The sequence below is a fragment of the Balearica regulorum genome, chromosome 9, assembly GCF_011004875.1.
Source record: "Balearica regulorum gibbericeps isolate bBalReg1 chromosome 9, bBalReg1.pri, whole genome shotgun sequence".
NCBI lineage: Eukaryota > Metazoa > Chordata > Aves > Gruiformes > Gruidae > Balearica > Balearica regulorum.
Window position 1 is genome coordinate 15956325 of NC_046192.1, and position 19140 is coordinate 15975464.

The window sequence follows — 19140 nt, forward strand, 5'->3', positions numbered from 1 at the left end:
AGGGTGGATATGTCCTACAGTCTCAGCTGGATCCTTCATTTTTAGTCACAATTTTATATATGCAAGTTTACATCCACAAAGCATTGGCGTTCACGCAATGAAACACTATTTTTCATGTGCAGAAGCCAACAGGGTCTCAGCAGCCCTGAGTTCAAAGCTAGGTAAGGAAACAGGCTCTTGGGAATGCAAGGATTATGCTTGTCTGTGCAAGTTTCCTCAAAACAAAACAGATCTGTGTACCCTCAAGCCCTCCCTTGGGTGACCTGTTGTGAGAGTTTTCAAAAAAAAATAGGTAAAATTTCTTGATAAACCAAAAGGCCAGATGGTGAGAGCTGAGAGGAAGAAGAGGAGAAAGGGGAACAACAGCATCAAAGTTGGTGCTGCTAGTAAACAGGGTTGACCTCTACAACCCTAAAAGTGCCCCAACCAGCATTTTTAGCAGGAAATCACCTAGCCTTGTCTATATGGCCATGTTACCCAAAGTAGTACATGTACAAGCTACATTCAATTTAGACTTGGTGAGAGTGGCTGATTGAAGCAGAAGTGTACAAAATTCAGGGGAAACATTCAGAGACAGGTGGATGCACGCACTCATTCCCATATGATGGTTGCTGACCACACCAAAGGATCCTTGCAGAGGTCCTTGATGCAGGTAGCATTGAGCATATTCAGCCCAACATCTGCAACAAGAAAAATCAAGAGGCAGCTTATTCCTCTGCTGTCACACTGGGAGCTGCCAAGTCCACGTCAGCCTGTACAGCAGCCAGCAAATGGTGGCTGCAGCATGGCCTGGAGGACACAGTGCCTCACCACCAGCAGCCTTGGAAGTGCTGGGGGACTAGGGCTTTCTGAAGACACAACTCCATGCAGGCAGGCAGTGCCCCGTGATGATGTGCTAGCTCTGCAGAAGCTACCACAGAACCAGCACAGCTACCTTGGCAATTTCACCCAAAATCCGGGCTAATTAGCCCATCCAAGTGCCACAATAGCATGCACATATGGCTTTTTGGTAGCCAAGCTAGGGTCTCTGCCCTACTGGGGAGATGCATCAGCTCCCTGGGGGAAAGCTCAGGCAGCCTAGCACAGCCTGCTGCTACTCGGTAGAGATAACACATCTCCTGCTTGCTTTTCCTCACCTTCCCTCTCCATCCAGATAGTGGCAAGCTCCATCACAGCCACATGCCAGACCACCACTTTGGGTCCTCCTGGCTTTGTGTGCTCCCAGGATAAGTGATAATGACCACTGATACCCATTCTCTAGAAACAATGAGCCAAGGACTGCAGCTATTGGCAGGGTGATGGGATTGTAACAGCATGTGTGGAGGGCAAGTCCCAGCTCTAGAATTCACCTCGTTGGCCGTGTACTATTTTGTTACCTCAGTTACCATTTCCACAAGTGGCTGTTCTCTAATGTCCTACAAGTGGAAAGGGAAGAGCTGCTCCAGAAAACCAGGCAGGCTCTTGCTCCAAATCATTCTCAGCCTTCCTACTACCACTGCCTTTACTAGGGGACTGGCTTCTGTAGGGTGATGACACATTTGCAAAGACACCTCAGAACATCACTTACTCAGCAGTCTGTCCCTGCTGAGTTCAGGGGCGCTGCTCACCCTCATCATCCAGGATGAACTCAGGGCTTGCAGAAGGAAAGTCAGAACAGAGGGGGATCAAGCTCGGGGTAAATCTGATGGTATAACCAGGTCATTCCAGATCATGCCTCTTCAGGACACTGTCCTGGAACAGGGGTCAGATTAGTCCCTACACAGCCACACCAATATTTACCATTCAGGAGCATCACTGGAAATTACTTTGAGACCAGCATGTCACAGCACTTTTCAAAGCAGAAAAGGTTTCTATATTACCTTCATCTCCTCACCAGGAACCTCAGCTAAGTAACCCTGGTCAGTAGGGATGAGAGACTGAGTCTGGAGGAGGTGCTCCAGCTCAGGATTAAAAGGCAGAAGTGAGAATGATACCACAACTGCCTCTGCTCCCTGCTTTCTCTCCATGGGCTGCCTCATCCCACATCCCATGCTTTCACATTCCTGAATTAGTCTTTCAGCCCCTTCACTCTAGGACAATACTTTGGAGCTGGCTTGTTCTCCAAGAAGTTGAGTGGTTTCCTGACAGCCCCCCGAGTGGATGTGAAAGGCAGGCAGGCAGCCCAGCTGCACTTCTTACCCTCTGCTACCATAATCATGAGGAACTGCTTCTCTTTAGTACAATGCCCATCTGATGGGAGCTGGTGATGCTTCTCTCTGTGTGCTCCCTTGGTTGCTTGCAGCGAGGTGGAGACTTGCGCTGCTTTACACTCTGCCTTGGACCTTTCCCTTTTCTTTCTCTAAGCAAGGATACAGTTAAAACATAGCACCTAATTTTATGGCAGTAACAGGCCAAGCAACAGCTGAGTCCCAAAGACAAGCACATAGAAGGGGGAACAAATTGCATGAGTCAGACTAAAAGCTTCATAAATATTGACTGGTTTTAACAATCCCCTTAGGAACAGAGAATCTCATTTTGTAACTACATCTCCCTCCCCATTATGCACTCCCTCCTCTCAGGGAGCTGTGAGGGGGGTTGCTTTCCCAGCTTATGTGCACATTATTTTAATTCCTTTCTGCAGCCGAGCTGCTCTGTCAGGGGCTTTGCACCACACATCAGCAGAGTATCTGAGCACCTTCCACTGGTACTTCAAATAACAGGACCAGTGGGTTTTGTTCTCAGGTTCACCCCAGGGTAGGATTGACACAAGCAGAGGAGAAATCAGATATTAAACATGTAAGGGATGAAGGCTGAAGAGGACAGGATGGTTTTCAGTACCTGCTACTTTGATTCCTACCAGGTGAAGCACAGTTGGCAAGACAGGGGAGCAGATAGGAATGCAGACAGAAGAGACAAATAGCATCAGGTCTACAATGGTGATATAGGCAAGAGAAACAGGCACTATGGAAGAGAGAAGGGACTTGTCTACAGAAGATGGAAATGGTTTGTTGGGCACATAAGTTCATAGAGGCACATGGTGGGATGAGGGAGCAAGATAACTCCTGCCTTTCTGACACTGTGTATGTCCCCTTTCTGGCATGCTAAAAGCTCACCTACTCCCCACTTTGTCAGGAGGTTCAGGCCCCCACTCTGCCTTTCCCTCTACAAGGTGTGTCCCCAACTCATTTCCAAGTTTGTTTGTCATGCCCTACCCTCATCTCATTCTTACAAACACTCTAGGCAAGAGAACATTGAGACATGAGTCTCCTCATATGTACCGCACAATATAAAATCCTACCTCTACCATCTGAGACTACCTGGTTGCAGCCAAGTCCCATCCTTGGTGCAGAGGTTGCAGGACAGGTCATATGCCCTTTCTCCCAACCTTAAGTAAAGGTTCTTCCCTGACAGGTACTCCCACAGCAGGTTGTCTGTTTTGGGACCAGGCAAACTATGGTTAAGTGGAGACCACAAGACCATAGCAAAGCCTGTGGATGCTGGTGAGGCTCACCTGATGTTTTCATGTGTTCTCAGGCAGCTCTGGAAAAGAAAAAATATCCTCCCTCTCTCCAAACCCCAAATGTACAGTGTACAAAGTGGTCTGGAAACCTGCCACTCCAAGCTGGCTCTGAAAAGTAGCCCTTCCATGTTCGCCTGCTTTCAGCAGCTCAACACTGCCTCCTGCATCTTACAAGTCACCCAAAACCCACAATGATTGCCCCTTGTCTGAGGCTTACCCTGAAACAGTAAGGGTTCCTCCGTTGGGGTTAAACTAAGGTTAGGTTATTTGGGGACTGTACCTCTTCTAGAAGTAGTCCTAACTTCATGAGAGTTAACAGCAAAGCCCAGAGTGACTTCAGAGAAATTCAGATTTTATATAACATACCTGAAAGCCTTTACTACTCCAAGGTCTAGTAGTCTACTTGGCAGAGAAGAGGGAGTCAGTGCACAGAAAGAAGCTAAACATTTTGAAGAAGATTATGTTCAAGAGCAGCAAGGGCCAGCTGCTCCTTAGGGAGCAAGGAGCCAAGTACATCCCAAAAGGTGCAAGCAGGGCAGGCCCAGAGACAGCAGCCAGGTTCAGTCAAGAGCCCCAGTGATGAAGGAAGCCCATGATAGGCAGATCCAGGGTCAAGCTGGAAATCAAACCACTAGTCAGAATGAGTCCTGATGGTAGCAACCAGGGTCAAACACAGCCCAGTGAACACCAGACAAGTCCACACTGATGAAACACATCTGAGATCAAGCCAGGAAGTCAACCTGCAGGTCTGTGTCCAGACCAGTAGTGTGCATGGCCAAGAAAGGCAAATACATAGCTGAGCTGCAGACTAGCATCCCCCCAACATACCTCAGGCAGAAACAGAGGTGTCCCAGGGTTCAGCTTAAATGGGTCTTCTTGGCCTATAGGCAGAGATGGTGGGTGGGGGTGCCAGCTGAGGCTGCTCAGGACTGTTAACACCCTCAGGGCCCTGGTATGCATACTCATCTCTCACCTTCAGAGCTGGTGCAGCTGAGGTTAGTAGTAACTCAGCTGCCTGGGCCAAGACTTCTCCCTTCCTGCCCTCTGGACTAGTTGGCTTTGTCCACCCTTGTCAAATTTCCAGTGTGATTGTGTTTGATTACCTGAAGTCTGTATAGCTTTATGAAAAGAGAAACTTCTCCATAAAGAGTCTTAGAGTAGGACCATGGGAGGTGGAGATGGAGCTCGCATCTTTGTGTTCTCACCATCTTTGAGTTCTAGGCACAAGTGCTCCGTGGATGATGTAGAAATTATCACTGAGTGAAGTAATAAGAAGAATATGGAGACTATGTTGTTTTTCTATTGAGAATAAAATACGTAAGAACAAAAAAATGCAATAGTATTTCCAGCACCTGGACAAATGGGCTAAAAGCAAGGGAATTTTCCAGGTGGGAGTCTTACAGAATCCCAACACTGCAAATCAACCATCTCATAACTGCAACAAATGCAAAAAGTCCATTAGTGTCTGGCAGTGGCTGTCAGGTATCTACCCACCCACCCGCTGAGAGCATCCACCCGCTCACAGCATCCAGTCATCTCCCTTCTAGTGTGTAAACGTAGACTGGCAATCCCTCACCAGGGCTCTCAGTTGAAAGGACTAGCACCCTCTATACGTGAGTTGCTTTGGGGGCTGAACAGTTGCAGTGACCCAGAACTGAAATTTCTTCTCAGTGAAAGAGAAGTATTCCTTAATGGCAGCATCACATTAATTTTCACAGGCAATTCTTGCAAAAAATCTAAGCCTCTCCCCTCCACTTTTACTAAAAAGTAAATATTAAAAGGGGTATTAAAAGCCTATTTAATCTATATCTATCTAATCTAAGGTGCACAGCAAGTTGTAGGGAGAGCTGGGGACCAGAAGCCAAAAGCCCAAACATGGAAATTATATTGTCTTTTAGTTAAGATGAAGTGCAGGTACCATCAGATGAAACTATGTTGGGTAATCTGGCATGATGTGGTGTCAAAAAAGCACACAAAGTGAGTCACTAGGAGTGTATGTACAAGTCAGAGCTTGGCCAAACTGTGGTACAGATGATTCAGTTCTGCAGAAGAAGCAGAAGTGAAGAACAACATTTAGTGCTGTTACTATTACAACACTTGTCTTGGTAAATTTGTAATAGAAAACTAGTAGCAGGTCCCTGATCAATAGTGATCAAATCAAATAGAAGCCAAACCAAGATGTAGTCACGACCTGAGATGACATGGAATATGTGCAACGTGCCTCAATATTTTGCCCTAAGCTAATAAAATTTGTCTGTGCAGCCAGAACGAGCATCTGACCTTCCACTTTGTTCTTTCCCCCAGAAAAAAAACTGAAGACAGTTGCCCATCCTTGATGTATTCCATATCTGCTGCCAAATCTGCACTCCCCCACTCAGACACAATCCCAAAATAGGGTGTGATGCCTTTCCCGTTGACAAAGCCATAAGTCACGGTGAGCGAGACACACTCAACATCCTCCAATCAGTTAAATGAAAAGAGCTCTCCCCCTCTGTTTCCCACCACTTCAGCACTCATTATATCTCACATTAATTAATATAGGTACTAGGAAGTGAGATGATAAATTACAAAAACCCATTAACCTGATTCTGTCCAAACTGGTGACATATGGCAACCTGTATGCTAGACAAATCTTCCTTGCTAATGTGGGAGTCCTCAGGTCTGAACTCCATTAAAGCAGCAGCCCCGAAAAAATATTTTTAATGTATGTACGTATGGAATGTATATTGGCGTGCGTGGATGGTGCATGCCTGTGGGAACATCAGAATTCATTAAATCAGTCTGATATGAGATATATTGAACAGGTTCCATCTGATGTCTGTTACTGGGTTGTTCTGTCCACTCCCAAAGGAGTGAATCATATTGACAGGTTGAATTATATCTCAAGAGATATTTTTCTCCCCTCCTCCAAAGGCCATTTGCAATCGCAGCACATCCACTGCCTCTTAAAAGTGAGCTCATCTGGCACTGGGTTGCATTGAAGTCCTCCACTGTGCCTGAAGGAAGAATGCTTTTGGGTGGTGGGAACGTGGAGAAGATGTGGTATGTCCAGTTGTCCCTTGGAGTGTTAACCATCTTGATCATGACGGCGTATGTCCCATCTACACATGGAGAGCCTTTTTTACTACAAGGTAAGCTGGAATAAAGACTAGATGACACAGGTAGGTGGTTATCTTTTTGCTTTGCTTTGCTTTGCTGCTTGTCATGGCCATGAAACACTTGCTTATCTGGGAAAAAAAATTAAAATGAACCTTGAGCTGTACTAAACCATCAATTAACACGGGTACTACCCAGACACTTGTTCACATTCGCAGGAGCTAAAGCTGTCCTTCTGGTCTGCAGCTGGTCGTATGACACATTCTGCTAATCAGTAAAAATATCAAATTTGGTGAAATCAGGTAAGGGTAGCTCTTTCTTTCCTAAAAGAAAATTTCCAAGGAAAAACATTAAAATATCAGAGTAGCAATTCCAATATGCACCATATGAGATTTGGCAGCTCATAAATGTCAGTAGTAGGGTGCCGCTGAACTTTTTTTATTCGCAAAACTTCTTTTTATATGTTCTTCTCCCATAATTTAAATTAATCTTAGTTTGAACTTATTCTGCAGGGAAATGTCAATCATTAATCTTCTTTCTTAAAGAGACTTGGCAGTAGGAAAAAAAAAAAAAAGACCAGCTAAATATAGGCTTGAAAATAACATTGTTTTTCAAATGATTTTTCCTCTTATATCACCTATTTATTTTTGTAATGACAACCAAAACATTCCTGAGGCCACTCTATCTAAATATTGCTTCGGTTTAGTTTTTACTAGAGTGTTTATAGGGGTTTTTTCCTGTAGCAAATCCCCCAAATGACTAAAAGTAGCTATTTTAAAATCATAACTGTCTTTCAGACTTAGGAAGGAGGTTTATAGCACTCCATGCTAACTGCAAGTTTTACACAGCATGTAGCTCGCCCAACTGCCTCGGGTTTATTTCTAGAGATCACAACCAGAACCAGCAGCTTCAGCTGCAGCATGAGGCAGGGTTGAGTCCGGCCAAATACTTGGAGCATCACTTTGGCCAGGGCCCCTCAGCTTCTGCAGATTTATGTGACTTTAGCTAATGGAGCTGATTCCCACATACTCTTGAACATCCTTTAAGGCTCATCTGGTACAATGTTTTGTCTTGTGTATCAAAAATAGTTGCATTCATCCCCCCACAGCTATGTAGGGCTAATGGCTATACGAGACCATTTTCTCCTTTCTCTCCTCCTTGAGGGAGTGAGTGGAAGTCCTAAAGATCTTGGAAGAAGAGAAAATAAGCCTTTCTGCATAATTTCTTAGTATTTTCCATGGATTCTGTGGGCATCTTCTAGGGCTTTGTAGGGTCTGAGTTTGGGGCAGGGATGTTCAGACCAAAGATATTGGGGAATGGCCATTCTCCCTGTAAAGTCTGGCTCCCATTCTGTCATTCTCAAAACTGAATGCAGCATTCAAGTTTCAGATGATTCTGGAAATTCGTTCAGCAGAACTGGGAGGGTCTCAAAGCCTTCAGAGCTCTGATTAGTCCCATCCCCTGCTTCCGTTGGTTTCTGCTGAACCCTTGTCCTTCACAACCATTCATTTGAGGGCAGAGCCACAACCACTAAAGCGAAACCACTGTGAAATCTCCCTTAAGGAGCCTCATAGAAACGTCCAAATTGCTTTAGGAAAGCAGCTTGGGGAGGTTTTTCCTGGAAAACAGAAAAATTCTGCGTGGCCTACAACTACTGTAAGAGGCTTCCTTGGGGCTAGAGAGGCTTGCTTCAAGCTCCTCCACGCTTTGGCTCTGTGCTTTAATACCACCGGCAATCAGATAGAGCAGCCCCAAGGCTGAGTGAGCGCAAGGACAGACTGCGGGGCTGCAGGGCTTCTCAGCCCTGGTACCCACACGTCAGCCCTCATGAGGAGCCAGTTCCCACATCTGTTGGCCCTGGGAAGGTAGATGGTGTGAGTGGGGGGAACAACTGCGGTTTTGAGAAGAGAGGATCTCGTGGGTTGCTGTCTGGCTTTGCAGAGGCATCCGCTACATCCGCCTTGCAGAAGAGGTCAGGACTGCCTAAATCAAGGTGATGTCTCTGGCTTTCTGCAGCCAGCCATGCTGACGAGGCTGCAGTGAGACTGGCCAGCAGCCCAGAGCTGGCAGGGAGGGGTCCCCCATCCTGCACCCTTTCGCTGCACAGCCCTCGCTGCCTGGACATTTTATACTATGCTCACACACCTTCCTCTTCCTCTGAGCTCCTTCCACCCTGACGAAGTGCTGACAGGATACATTTTCCTTATGTATTTTCCTTAGCTGCCTTAATTTTTGTTTTAGTGTTGGGGGGTTGGGGGGTGGGTCCATCTTTTTGTCATTAGAAATAGAGAAAAGTGTGTTTCATGTGCTGCAGAGAATCGAGTGCTTCCGGAGAGAGAAGACACAAATCACAAGGACACACTGCTGACTCTGCTTCTGAATAAGAAACTCGCATGGCAGAGACCAGAAAATATTGGTAAGCAAAGGGGATGGGAGATCTCAGCGTGTTGAATCTGTGTTTGCATGAATGTAAGGAACCTGCTCCTCAGGTTCCTCAGAAATACCAACTGCTCAGAAAGTGGAAGCACCCAGTATGGTGCCTACACGTGATTAATGTCAGAGGTTCTCCATCGTGAGGCTCCCGGTCCTGCTTTTGCAATGCGAGGTAAAGCTGCCCAAAACCACACACCCTAGATCCTCAGACATTCAACACTGAACTGGCAAGGAAGCGTGTGTGTGTACATAAGTAGTAACAAGAAGAGATGCAGCTGAGTCCCTGTGTCCTTGCTATCCCTGAGACTTGCATACTATGCCTGGGGCATGGGCCAGCCTTGGGAGTCACCTCTCCACCAAACCCCGTACAGCCCTGTGTGCTTTTGAGATACAGCTCAGTGTCTTGCTGGTATGCTAAAACCAGCAGCATCTTGTGAGCACACGGGGCAGTGAGGTGACATCAAGATTTTGCAGAGAGCGTACAGCTGAGATCCCTTGGGGTCAGGTATAGGGTGGGACAAGGGTAGTGGGAGCTCCTGTCTGAGCCTGAGCGCCTGCCACTGCTGGAAGAGGTTAAGACAACAGGCTTTTCCCACACAGTGGCGAGACCAGACAGACCATGTGGAGGCTTTTCCTGTCTCTGTGCTCTGTGAACAGACACCAAATTTAAAGCCACCCGCATGTGGCTAAACTCAGACCTGCTGAAGAGAAACTTGGGCTTTCCATGACACTACGTGCAGCAATCACCAGCACCATAGGGGTTACAAGGGTCAGCTATTCCCACGGCCACTGCAGCCAGAGGAGGGTTTGGGCTGTATGTGGTGGTCTCAGAGCAGGAAGCTGCCCTTCCCTGTGAAAACAACTGAGAACGGGGCCCAGCAAAAATTTTGTTATGAAAATCCATTTGTCAAAATCACTCAGTGCTCTTCCCCAGCCCCTTGTTAACGCAGTGAGGCAGTGGTTAAACAATCCTGGGACAAATAAATAAACATAAATAAATCAAGTCCTTATACTAACAAAGGCATTCTTCTTGCAAAGGGGATGCATTCAAGAAATAACATTTTTATGATTGGTTTATGGATTATTGCACTTATTACTCCTAGAGGAGGAAAGGCTGCATTTTATGCCAGACAATTGAATATAATGAATCTCTGAGCAGAGCACAGACAGAGGATTTACAGCAGGCAGTTTCTCAAGGCTTCATCCATAAATTAACTTCCTTCCCCCTGCCTGAGATAATCTGTTCCAAATTTCGACCGCTGTTCATTTTCTATTCATAGCAGTCATTGGCCAAGCTTATGGTTTGTGGAAAGTCGAGCAAAAATAGGCACTTGAAACTCTGAAAGAGGTAAAAATGTGAATAATAATAATAACAACAACAACAACAACATGAATAATGATGTAATCTCTTAAATGGCACTTTTGATTTGTAGATATGCAGACCTGGCTGTCTCTACCTTATGGGTATGTAAAGACATGCTTAAGAGGAATATGCCTGAGGTCATTGCTGGCAGTGCCAGGAACAGAGCCCCCACATCCCAACTCCCAGCCCATCCCCATCCCCGGACCGTCTCTCAAACTGAGCCCTGATGTAATGGATTTGCTTAGGAACTGCTGCTTTTTCTGTTGGATGAATATCTGTCAGAAAATATTCAGGATTTTTCATCTGAATTGTTTCCTTCTCCACAGAGAAACGGAGAAGGCAGTCGGCTTTTTCTTGGCACCTTCCTGCTCAGTTTCAAATGCTTAAAAAAAAGCCCAAGTCTGGCAATGTGTCTGTGTGCTGAAGTCTTATCTGACATCAGGGGGGAATTATGTCCTAAATCCCTTGGAGATGCAGACCAACGCCTGCTGCCACGTTAGGAGCTGACAAAGGAGGCAGCTCCAGGGCTGGTTTTTGGCTTTCTCGTGGGGCCCAGCAGAGACATTCTTTAGCTCTTTCCTCGCTCCTCTGCTTATTTTAGTGCATTTTTTCCCAAACTGGCACTTAAAACCAGCTGATCACTTTGCATTCACCTCCTAGGAGAACTGCTGTAGTCCAGCCACTCATTTTTCAGCTCATTTTGTCATGGTGCTTTCCATTGTTTCATCTATTTTACTAAAAAAATTAACTGTTTTTGACATCAGTTTGAATCTGGAATAAGGTACCTCAGCCCTCAAGAGGGGTGAGTGAAATGCCCCATCCTGCAGCTTTCCCTATTGCCAGTCCAGGCCCCTCCCAATTCAGCTGGAGGTTTTAGACCCTGTTCATAGGCACCTATCTCCCTTTGTCCTGGATGGGATATCAGCACAGTTCATTCATCCATCTGCATAGTTTTTTGACAGTCTAGTACAGCACTGCTCAGCCTCGACATCTGTAAGTCTGATCTATGAAGTTGGTCCCCAGGTCTCCCCTAACATTTAAAGCATGGAATCTGTGCACTCACTGCTACGTTACTTTTCCTGTTGCTCCACTCTGCCAACCCTGATGTTTGCTGACTTAAAAAGCAATAAGCTATGCTAGGCTAAATCTGTGTCTTCTGACTTCTGCCTGCATGGGTGATGTGAGGATAAACAAGTCTTAAAGGAAGCGATGGGAGTTCATATAAAAGGCCAGTGACAGAAAAGCAAGCATTGGAGATTGCTGTTAACAGGATAAAAATTAAAAAGCAGCAAAGAGGTTCACCTAAGTTGGTATCACACAGTATGTGACCTTGTTGGGCCAATTCCCCTAGAGCCTGGTGATTGATAAAGAAGCCTCCCTCATAATGGAGAATTAGGGTAACGTCCCCTAGAATTCAGCAGAGAAATCCTGCTTTTCTGTCACCGTTTCTGCTACCACAGATTTGAAGATCGCTAACAGGAATGAAATGATAACTAAGTCTTTTCTTGTCAATCCTTCAAGAGGTTAAATGAAGAAACTGTTTTTGATTTGAGCTTTGGGAAGCAATGCAGATACTGATCTTACTCTCTCCCTTCTTGCAGACTGGGAGCTGGCAAAGAAATTTGAAGAGCTTGAACAGGTGAGAGGAGCAAATGCATAGAAACATATATGCATGCTGTTGTATGAATAGCTAAACAATTGTGCACACTGTCTTTATGCCCTGTTCTTCTATCTTTGCATCGTGCTGCTCTTAATTCTGCTGCTATAACGTAAGCATATATAGCACAAAAAGAAAAGCAAAACCTAGGCTAAGTAGCTGCATGAGCTGGAAAAGATAAAAAGAGAGCAAGAGAGCTATACACTAGTGCAATAAAAGCTGATGCAGCTCTTGCCTCTGCTGCCAGTGAAAAGCCAGCGAAGGCCAAGCCAGGAAAAAAATAAATGTGAAAGGAAATCTCCATGGAAGAAAAGGGATGGAGAAGAGGAGGTCATGCTGTCTTCCTAGGCATTGTATCAGCTGGCTGCATTAGATAATGGGTTGAAGTTAGAGGGATAGCCACTGCGTACCTAATTCAGAATGATTTTTGTCTGGCCTCTTTACTGGTAAGGGAGGCAGAGACCCGCTGTGCGGAGCAGAGTGCACACACATGCAGATAGCAAGAGGAAACTCCATCCTACACCCAGTGCCCAGGAACAGGGAAAGGTGTGCAGCGACCTTGATGTGGCTCCCACTGTGCCCCAAACCCTGCAAGCAGTGGAAGCCCTTTTTCTTCTTTCTCAGGCCAGGTCCAGCTGTTCATGTGGATCTTGGAGGTCCTGCTGGGTTCCACTTGGCTCTTTCCACTTCAGACTGAAAAATTACAGTGCGGCATGCCAGACGGGAGACTGTCAGCTCCTACCCTAGCTCCTTGCTCCAGTGCTGAGGGACATTAAGCTCTGGCTTCCTGGGAACACACTGTCAGAGCAGAAGTCTTGATGTTGGCCGTAGATGTTCCCAGTCTACTAGGAAAGAGTAGCTACAGATTCAGAAGAAATACCGTGGACTTTCCACATTATAACCAAGGGAAGTTAGCAAGAACTGGGGGGAAGGGAGGGGAGGGACAACCCAGAGCAATGGAGAAGTGATGCTCTCTGCTGCAGTGGGTGGATGCCTGGAGACATCCTGCCCCAGCACTGACTTGACTCTTGGTGATACAATATCCTTCTGCACAGCCTCCTTTCCACAGGGGTTTGCACCCTGGGGTTGGCGTGTCAAAAGCAGAGGGTGCCTACACCACTGCCACAAAACAAGCAGCTTGGAGGATGACATAAAGAGGTGTGAGTGCTCCAAAGGCAGATCCTCCTGGAATGATCCTGCTCCAGGGAAGATCCTTTCCTCCCCAGTGATGCTGCCAGCCAGGCTGTCTGTACCTCCTGCCTCTGAGCTGCCCTGTGCTTGCCAGCATGCTGCGGAGCTCCTCATGATGGGGCATTTGTTTACTGATGTGTTTGTTTTTAAACAGCTGGAGAAGTTGAAGGATCAGCTCTCAACTGAGGAAGGGTCAGAGGTGGCCTATGCCTTGGAAAGCCTCTCAGCATCCCAGCCCAAAAAACGCGGTAGGTTTTCAGTTAGAGCCCTCAGCCATCCTGTCCAGCCCTCATCTCCAGGGCTTCCTTTGTGCAACAGAGACAGTGACAATAAACATGCCCCAGATATGCTGAAAAACAGGTTGGCAGCTTTTCTAGCAGTCTTGGCCCTCTCTTGTTAATGGCTGGCTGTTTTAGCAGCTGGTGAGAAGGACTGTGTACCCAACCCTGTCTGCTGTCGGGGCAGATACATCGGGTCTGCACACCAGGGACCTCACTGGAGGCAGTCAGTGTTGCATCCCGCTTTTCACAGAGGAACATGGGGTTATGTGGGCAACGAGTGCCTGTCCTGGAGGAGGTGAATTCTGTACGAACACGACCCCGCTGCGCACCCCTCGTTTTGCTCTGGGCACAAAGCTAGTGCTGAAGGCATAATGAGGCATGTGGACTGCATGCATTCCCCTCTGCCAAGGTCACTGCCTCCCTACAGAGAAAAAAGGAGCACTTGTTTGTGCTGCTGAAAAGCAGCTAAAAAGGATGTGGAAATCAACGAAGAACACAGGGAGCTAAGATCTGGTAGGTCCCCCAGCTGGTCTCCAAGCTTTGTCCAGTCCGTATCCAGCGACTGAGGAGTATATTGCACCAGTGCTCCTGCAAGGCTGCCCCGACAAGCACATGGACAATGCCGTTTACGCTGGCTTTCAGCGGATTCCTCCACAAAGCAGTGGCAGCTGTAAACCAGAAGTCACTGATGACAGATCTGACCTAAAAAAAAAAAAGCTAGTTCTGCCTTTACGCCACATGCTCTGTGCATGTGCAAGTTGACAACTTGCCAGACAACCAAGAGAAAATCCCTTTGTGCAAGGCTTGCTTAAGTGCTTAGGTGATCCTTAGACAATCTGCAATTTATAAGCAACCCTGGAGGCTGTCATTAATTTGGCTAATCTAATTCATGCCCCCACCAGTCTGGAAGGTTCAAATGTAGATAAAATTACTTCCCCTTGCCAGATTTAAATCAGATTCTGCCAGAAATTAAAGCAGAGAATCTTTGCCTTCATCTAATGCCCTTCCAGTCTGGATGGAGCCCGTGTCTCAGCATGAGCCTGCTGATTCAGTAGAAGCTTTCTCCCAAGATCCTGCTTTCAAAAACCAGGTAGAAATCTCTTCTCATACTTGACAATAGGAGACCCACACAGGATTCAAAGAACAGGGCATGCTGGTGATAGAGCTATTTTTTCCAACACCAAAATGTGCATCCTTCCCTAATCTATTTTTCTTAGAAGATCCCACAGAGATCAATGGTGTTTGGAGGACAGTTAGCAGCAGAGTGCTAGAGTGACTAGATTTTAAAAAAATGTAATGACCAGATCCAATCTGTCCAAGTCAGTATCTTGCTCTTCCAGTCAGCCACAGGCGAAAACCCCTGCACATACCTGTGAGGCAGCAAAACTGCTGGCCAGTAGACAGGAAAGAAAAAGCTGATTCCTGATATTGCTGAAGTAGAGCAAAAGGAAAAGCAAAGCCTTATTAATCAAGCAACACAGAAACAACTTTTAGACTTCTTGACCCTATAAGGAGCTAAAAGAAACATGTAGAACTGTTATATGAAGTCAAAGCTGGTTATTGAGATGTGCCTGGAAACCACAGTGCTGGCTTCACACCCCAAGTCTCTCAAGACATGGGTCTTTTGAAACCCACTCCAGGGCTAGAGTAGGAAGCTGGAAAAAGTCACTTGGGTGCTAACATCCTTCTCTTGTATACCTTCCCAGCCTGCTTTTGGAAATACTGCATCTGAAGGCTTGCCAGGACTGGAGGATGAAGATGAGCCCTTCCCCAAACTGCCTTGCTGGGTATAAATGTGTTACGAGTTTGTTCTGTCCTCTCATCGTGCTAACTCAGATGCCATCCTCCACAACCACACCACAGCCAAGTATAACAGGGACCGTCACAGGAGCTAGTAGCCCACTACCACTCTCCACTGTTCCTTCCTTCCAGGTTTAACCTATGGTCATCTTCTACTTGGAAGATGCTTCCCAACGTTCCTTGCTGTCCTGTGTGTGCCATTCAGTCTGCTGCCACTGTACACTCTTCCCTTTCTTACCAGGTCTCCCAAACACGAATTCAGTTCCCTTGAGCTTGGGCCTCTGCCCACATCTGCAGACGTTGCTCACGGTGGTGTCTGGGTTTCCCGTCACCTCCTACGAGCAGGTCTGTGATGACCTAACACCCGCTGCTGGGACAGGAAGGCAGACTGGGTGTAATGTGAAGGGCTCAGGGCTGCCTGCCTCGGCTTGCTGAGCCAGAGCTGTTCCTCATCGTGTCTCGTCAGTGTACACAGTAGGTTTGGGGGGAGGACAGGCATGGAAGTCTGGATCCTTTGGATATCATTCCAATAAAGATTTTCTGTTGCACAGAAGCATGTGCTGTTTTCTTTCTCACCTCTTGCAGAGACCCAAGGGGCAGCACGTTTCCCTTGATGTAGGCCCTTGTTACCTAATGGTTCATGGGAAGTTTAGAATGGAAAAAAGGGTCCCATTAAACACCTAGCTGTAATGACACAGGCCTGTTTTAATGTGCCTGAGGAAGACGACCTTCCTTTTGACCACAACTAGGAATGAAAGTTGGGTCTTCCCCATGGATATGTGTGGGCTGCTGTCCTCTGATTTCTACCTACTCACCCCAAAGAGAAGTTTTGAGAAGAGATTTTTGGCTCATCTGGCTGCTCAGTGCAGATACTATCTGGCTTTTTCTTCTGCAGAATTATGTCCAAAAGGAAGAGATCACAATCCATCAGTGGTTCCTACATATATTCATCTTAAGTCATGTTACCTACATTTATTTGCAAAAACAATGGACCATGTTCCCAGAGGTATAAATTCAGAGTAAATCTTAAGGCCACTGTTGTTAACTTTGAGGTTTCCAGAGGTGTAAATGAGAGCAGAATCTGGTAGCCACCCTGAATGTGTGGACTGATTTTAACTAGAATTGAACTGTCTCTCCAGCCCTGTTGAGCCATGCTATTGAACTGTAGCTTTCACACCACATATTCTTTAAAATGTTACTCCCAAAGCTGTAATTACCATGCTACATTCATTGCCCTGGGCTCTGGCAAGATGTGCGCGCTTACCACAGCCGTACCTTGTATGTACTTCATTAACAGGAGATCTTTTCATCCTATTACAGACCAAAGCTAGCACCTATGGAATAAAACCAGCTTGATTATATCAGTGAGGTCTAATGACATGCAAAATACAGTTTGTTGTTAACATTAATTCTTTGTAATTTCCTTGGTAGTGATTCAGAACACATTTCCCATTTTCTGTTGCTTTTGTGCAAGTGAAAAGGTATGTGGGAGCACACTTTCACATACCCTCTCAACAACACCAAATCCAGGAAAAATTATAGCCTACTACCAAGAGAAGGGTCTCTCTTTCTTTAAGATTTTGGTGCTCTACCTGAAAGGGAGGTGTATTACAAGAGCTGCACCAAGTGCCCCAAGCTGGTGTTCAGCTCAGATGCTTTCAGCTTGCAAGAAATCCCAGTGCAATGAGAGGCTGGAGCAGTAGACTCCATCTGTTACCTGCTAGCTGTAGCCATGCCTTCCCGACCTGGTGTGACAACTCAGGGAAAGGAATACCGGGTTTGTGGCTATTTAACAGCTTGCTCTGATCCTAGATATGGGAATTCCCTGGAGTGCAATGCACTGTGCGGCTTAGCAGTGATTAGCACTTAGCACACCACCACATGGTGTGCTACATCCTATCAGCAGTTATTTAAGTGCTTATGCTACCCAAACTACCCTACTATTTCCTCACAGGCACTATATGCTGTTGTGTTAGCTGCTTCTGCTGGAGTGATGAACAAGTGTTGAATACAATTCATTTATTAATTCAGAGCAAAGAAGGTGATGCTCTCCCTAACCTCACCCTCAGCATGTCGCTCTGGGGGGGTCCTGTCCTTTCTCCTAAACATGCAGAACAAAACCTCTTCTTTTCCTCAGGTGCCACCTCCCCATCATGGCTGCTCATACCTTACCATGCTTGGGCAGTCACTCTTGCTAAAGTTAATGACCCACAGGCAATAATTAAAGGGATTTCCCTTAGACATTCTAGTAGACTGTGTTGTTTTATTAGCAGAAAATCCTCACAGACATCTGAATGGATTTGCAAAGAGGCAGCACAGGGCAAACCTAGCGTGCAATGGATGCTGTAGTATATCTTCATTTCACATTTGTTGACCTCCATGGTATGCATGCTGACTGAAGCTATCCAATATCGTCTATGAAAACAAATTGTGGTGGTCAGCCTTTCAGTCATCATCGTGTTTTAAACAGCACCTGCCAATTTATGGATTTTAAAGAGTGCTTTTGGAGCCATAGGAGGTCTCAGTGTGCTCTGTGGTGGACGGGACAGGGAACAGAAAGGCTGCTGCTTTCTCCCAAGTAATCCATGCAGTGAGGTGGGACTCAAGAGCAGGACTGAGGCTTCCAGCTCCCAGTTCCAAGCAACATCAGCACAGACACCTCTGTCCTGCTTTGCTTTCACATCACCCTTCAGATAGAGGGCATTTCTGCACACAACTACAGGTTTTAAAACCCGTCTTCATTTGGAAGCCCAGGCTAATACCTGCCAACTGTTACAATACTTTTATGATCAGCAGTGTCTCTGCAAAGCTGCTGAGTTAGCATTGGATTCCTCTGATCTGAGTCTCCCAAAATATGTCACGCAATGACTCTGTCCATGCTGCTTTTGACAGACAGCTGTATAGTCGGTCAGGAGTACATCACTTCCATAATCTGCCCATGCCCCATACATATGGCTGCCTTGCAAGCAGATTATCTTCAGACTGTCTGGATGAGCTCAGTGCAATAAGATAACTGTTTACTAAACCACAGGGCTGGCTCAGGATAGGTGGTGGCAGTGCACTGCAGAGGACAGAGTCTGGGCTTGTCTGGCTCTGCTTGCAGATTTGCTTCTAGCATGGACAGAAAATCTTGTCTCGGATCAGCCAGTCTACATGCACCCACCAATCCAGCTCTCAAAGCCTTCACCTACAAGCTCAAAGGCAGAAAATGAGCAACAGGACCAGAGGAAAAACAGGGAGCGAAAAAACCAAGGTGACCATGGACTTACAGCCCTTCTTTCTTTCTGTGACTTTCAAGATCTTGGTCTGGAAAGCATCTGCGATGCTTGATCTCACATGCAAGCACTGATAACTCACCCACAGAAGTAGAAATGATCACCTAACTCAGCTAGAGAGTGTTCTACTTGATGGGAAAGATGGGGGCACCACTTGACGTGACTGACTGGTTTGCGCAGTGCTCTCAGCAGCGTTATTCTATATTGGAGATGTCAGGAAAAGCAAAGTTTCTTGCAAATTTTCTGTGGCTGGGCCAGTCTTGGTCTCGGGGAAGGGCTGTAAGCAAGAAGAAAAATGGGAAAAGCCCCTGCTATGGCTGAGCACTGCCCCTCTCAGACATTTACTGGATGCTATCTGCCCTTCTGAGTAGGACCCTCATCTCCCACCATGGTCTGAACCAGGGCAAAATCCCAATCCCCAGAGTAGCTTTAACTTCAAAGACTCATTGACTTCCCAGGTCCTTTCCTGTAGCTGACTGAGAAGCCAACTGCATTTTTCCCCATTTTTGCTGGCTGATGGCTGTCTTCGCATAAGATCAGGAAAT

General features: G+C 46.4%; 1 protein-coding gene across 1 annotated transcript; it reads left to right on the forward strand.

The window, feature by feature from the left end:
• Positions 1-6435: 6435 nt before the first annotated feature.
• Positions 6436-15857, forward strand: UTS2B (urotensin 2B). Its single transcript, XM_010305560.2, has 5 exons — positions 6436-6630; positions 8910-9011; positions 11993-12030; positions 13394-13487; positions 15227-15857. The coding sequence occupies exons 1-5, from the start codon at positions 6507-6509 to the stop codon at positions 15250-15252; spliced, it is 384 nt and encodes a 127-aa protein (XP_010303862.1). The 5' UTR covers positions 6436-6506; the 3' UTR covers positions 15253-15857.
• The last annotated feature ends 3283 nt before the right edge of the window (positions 15858-19140 follow it).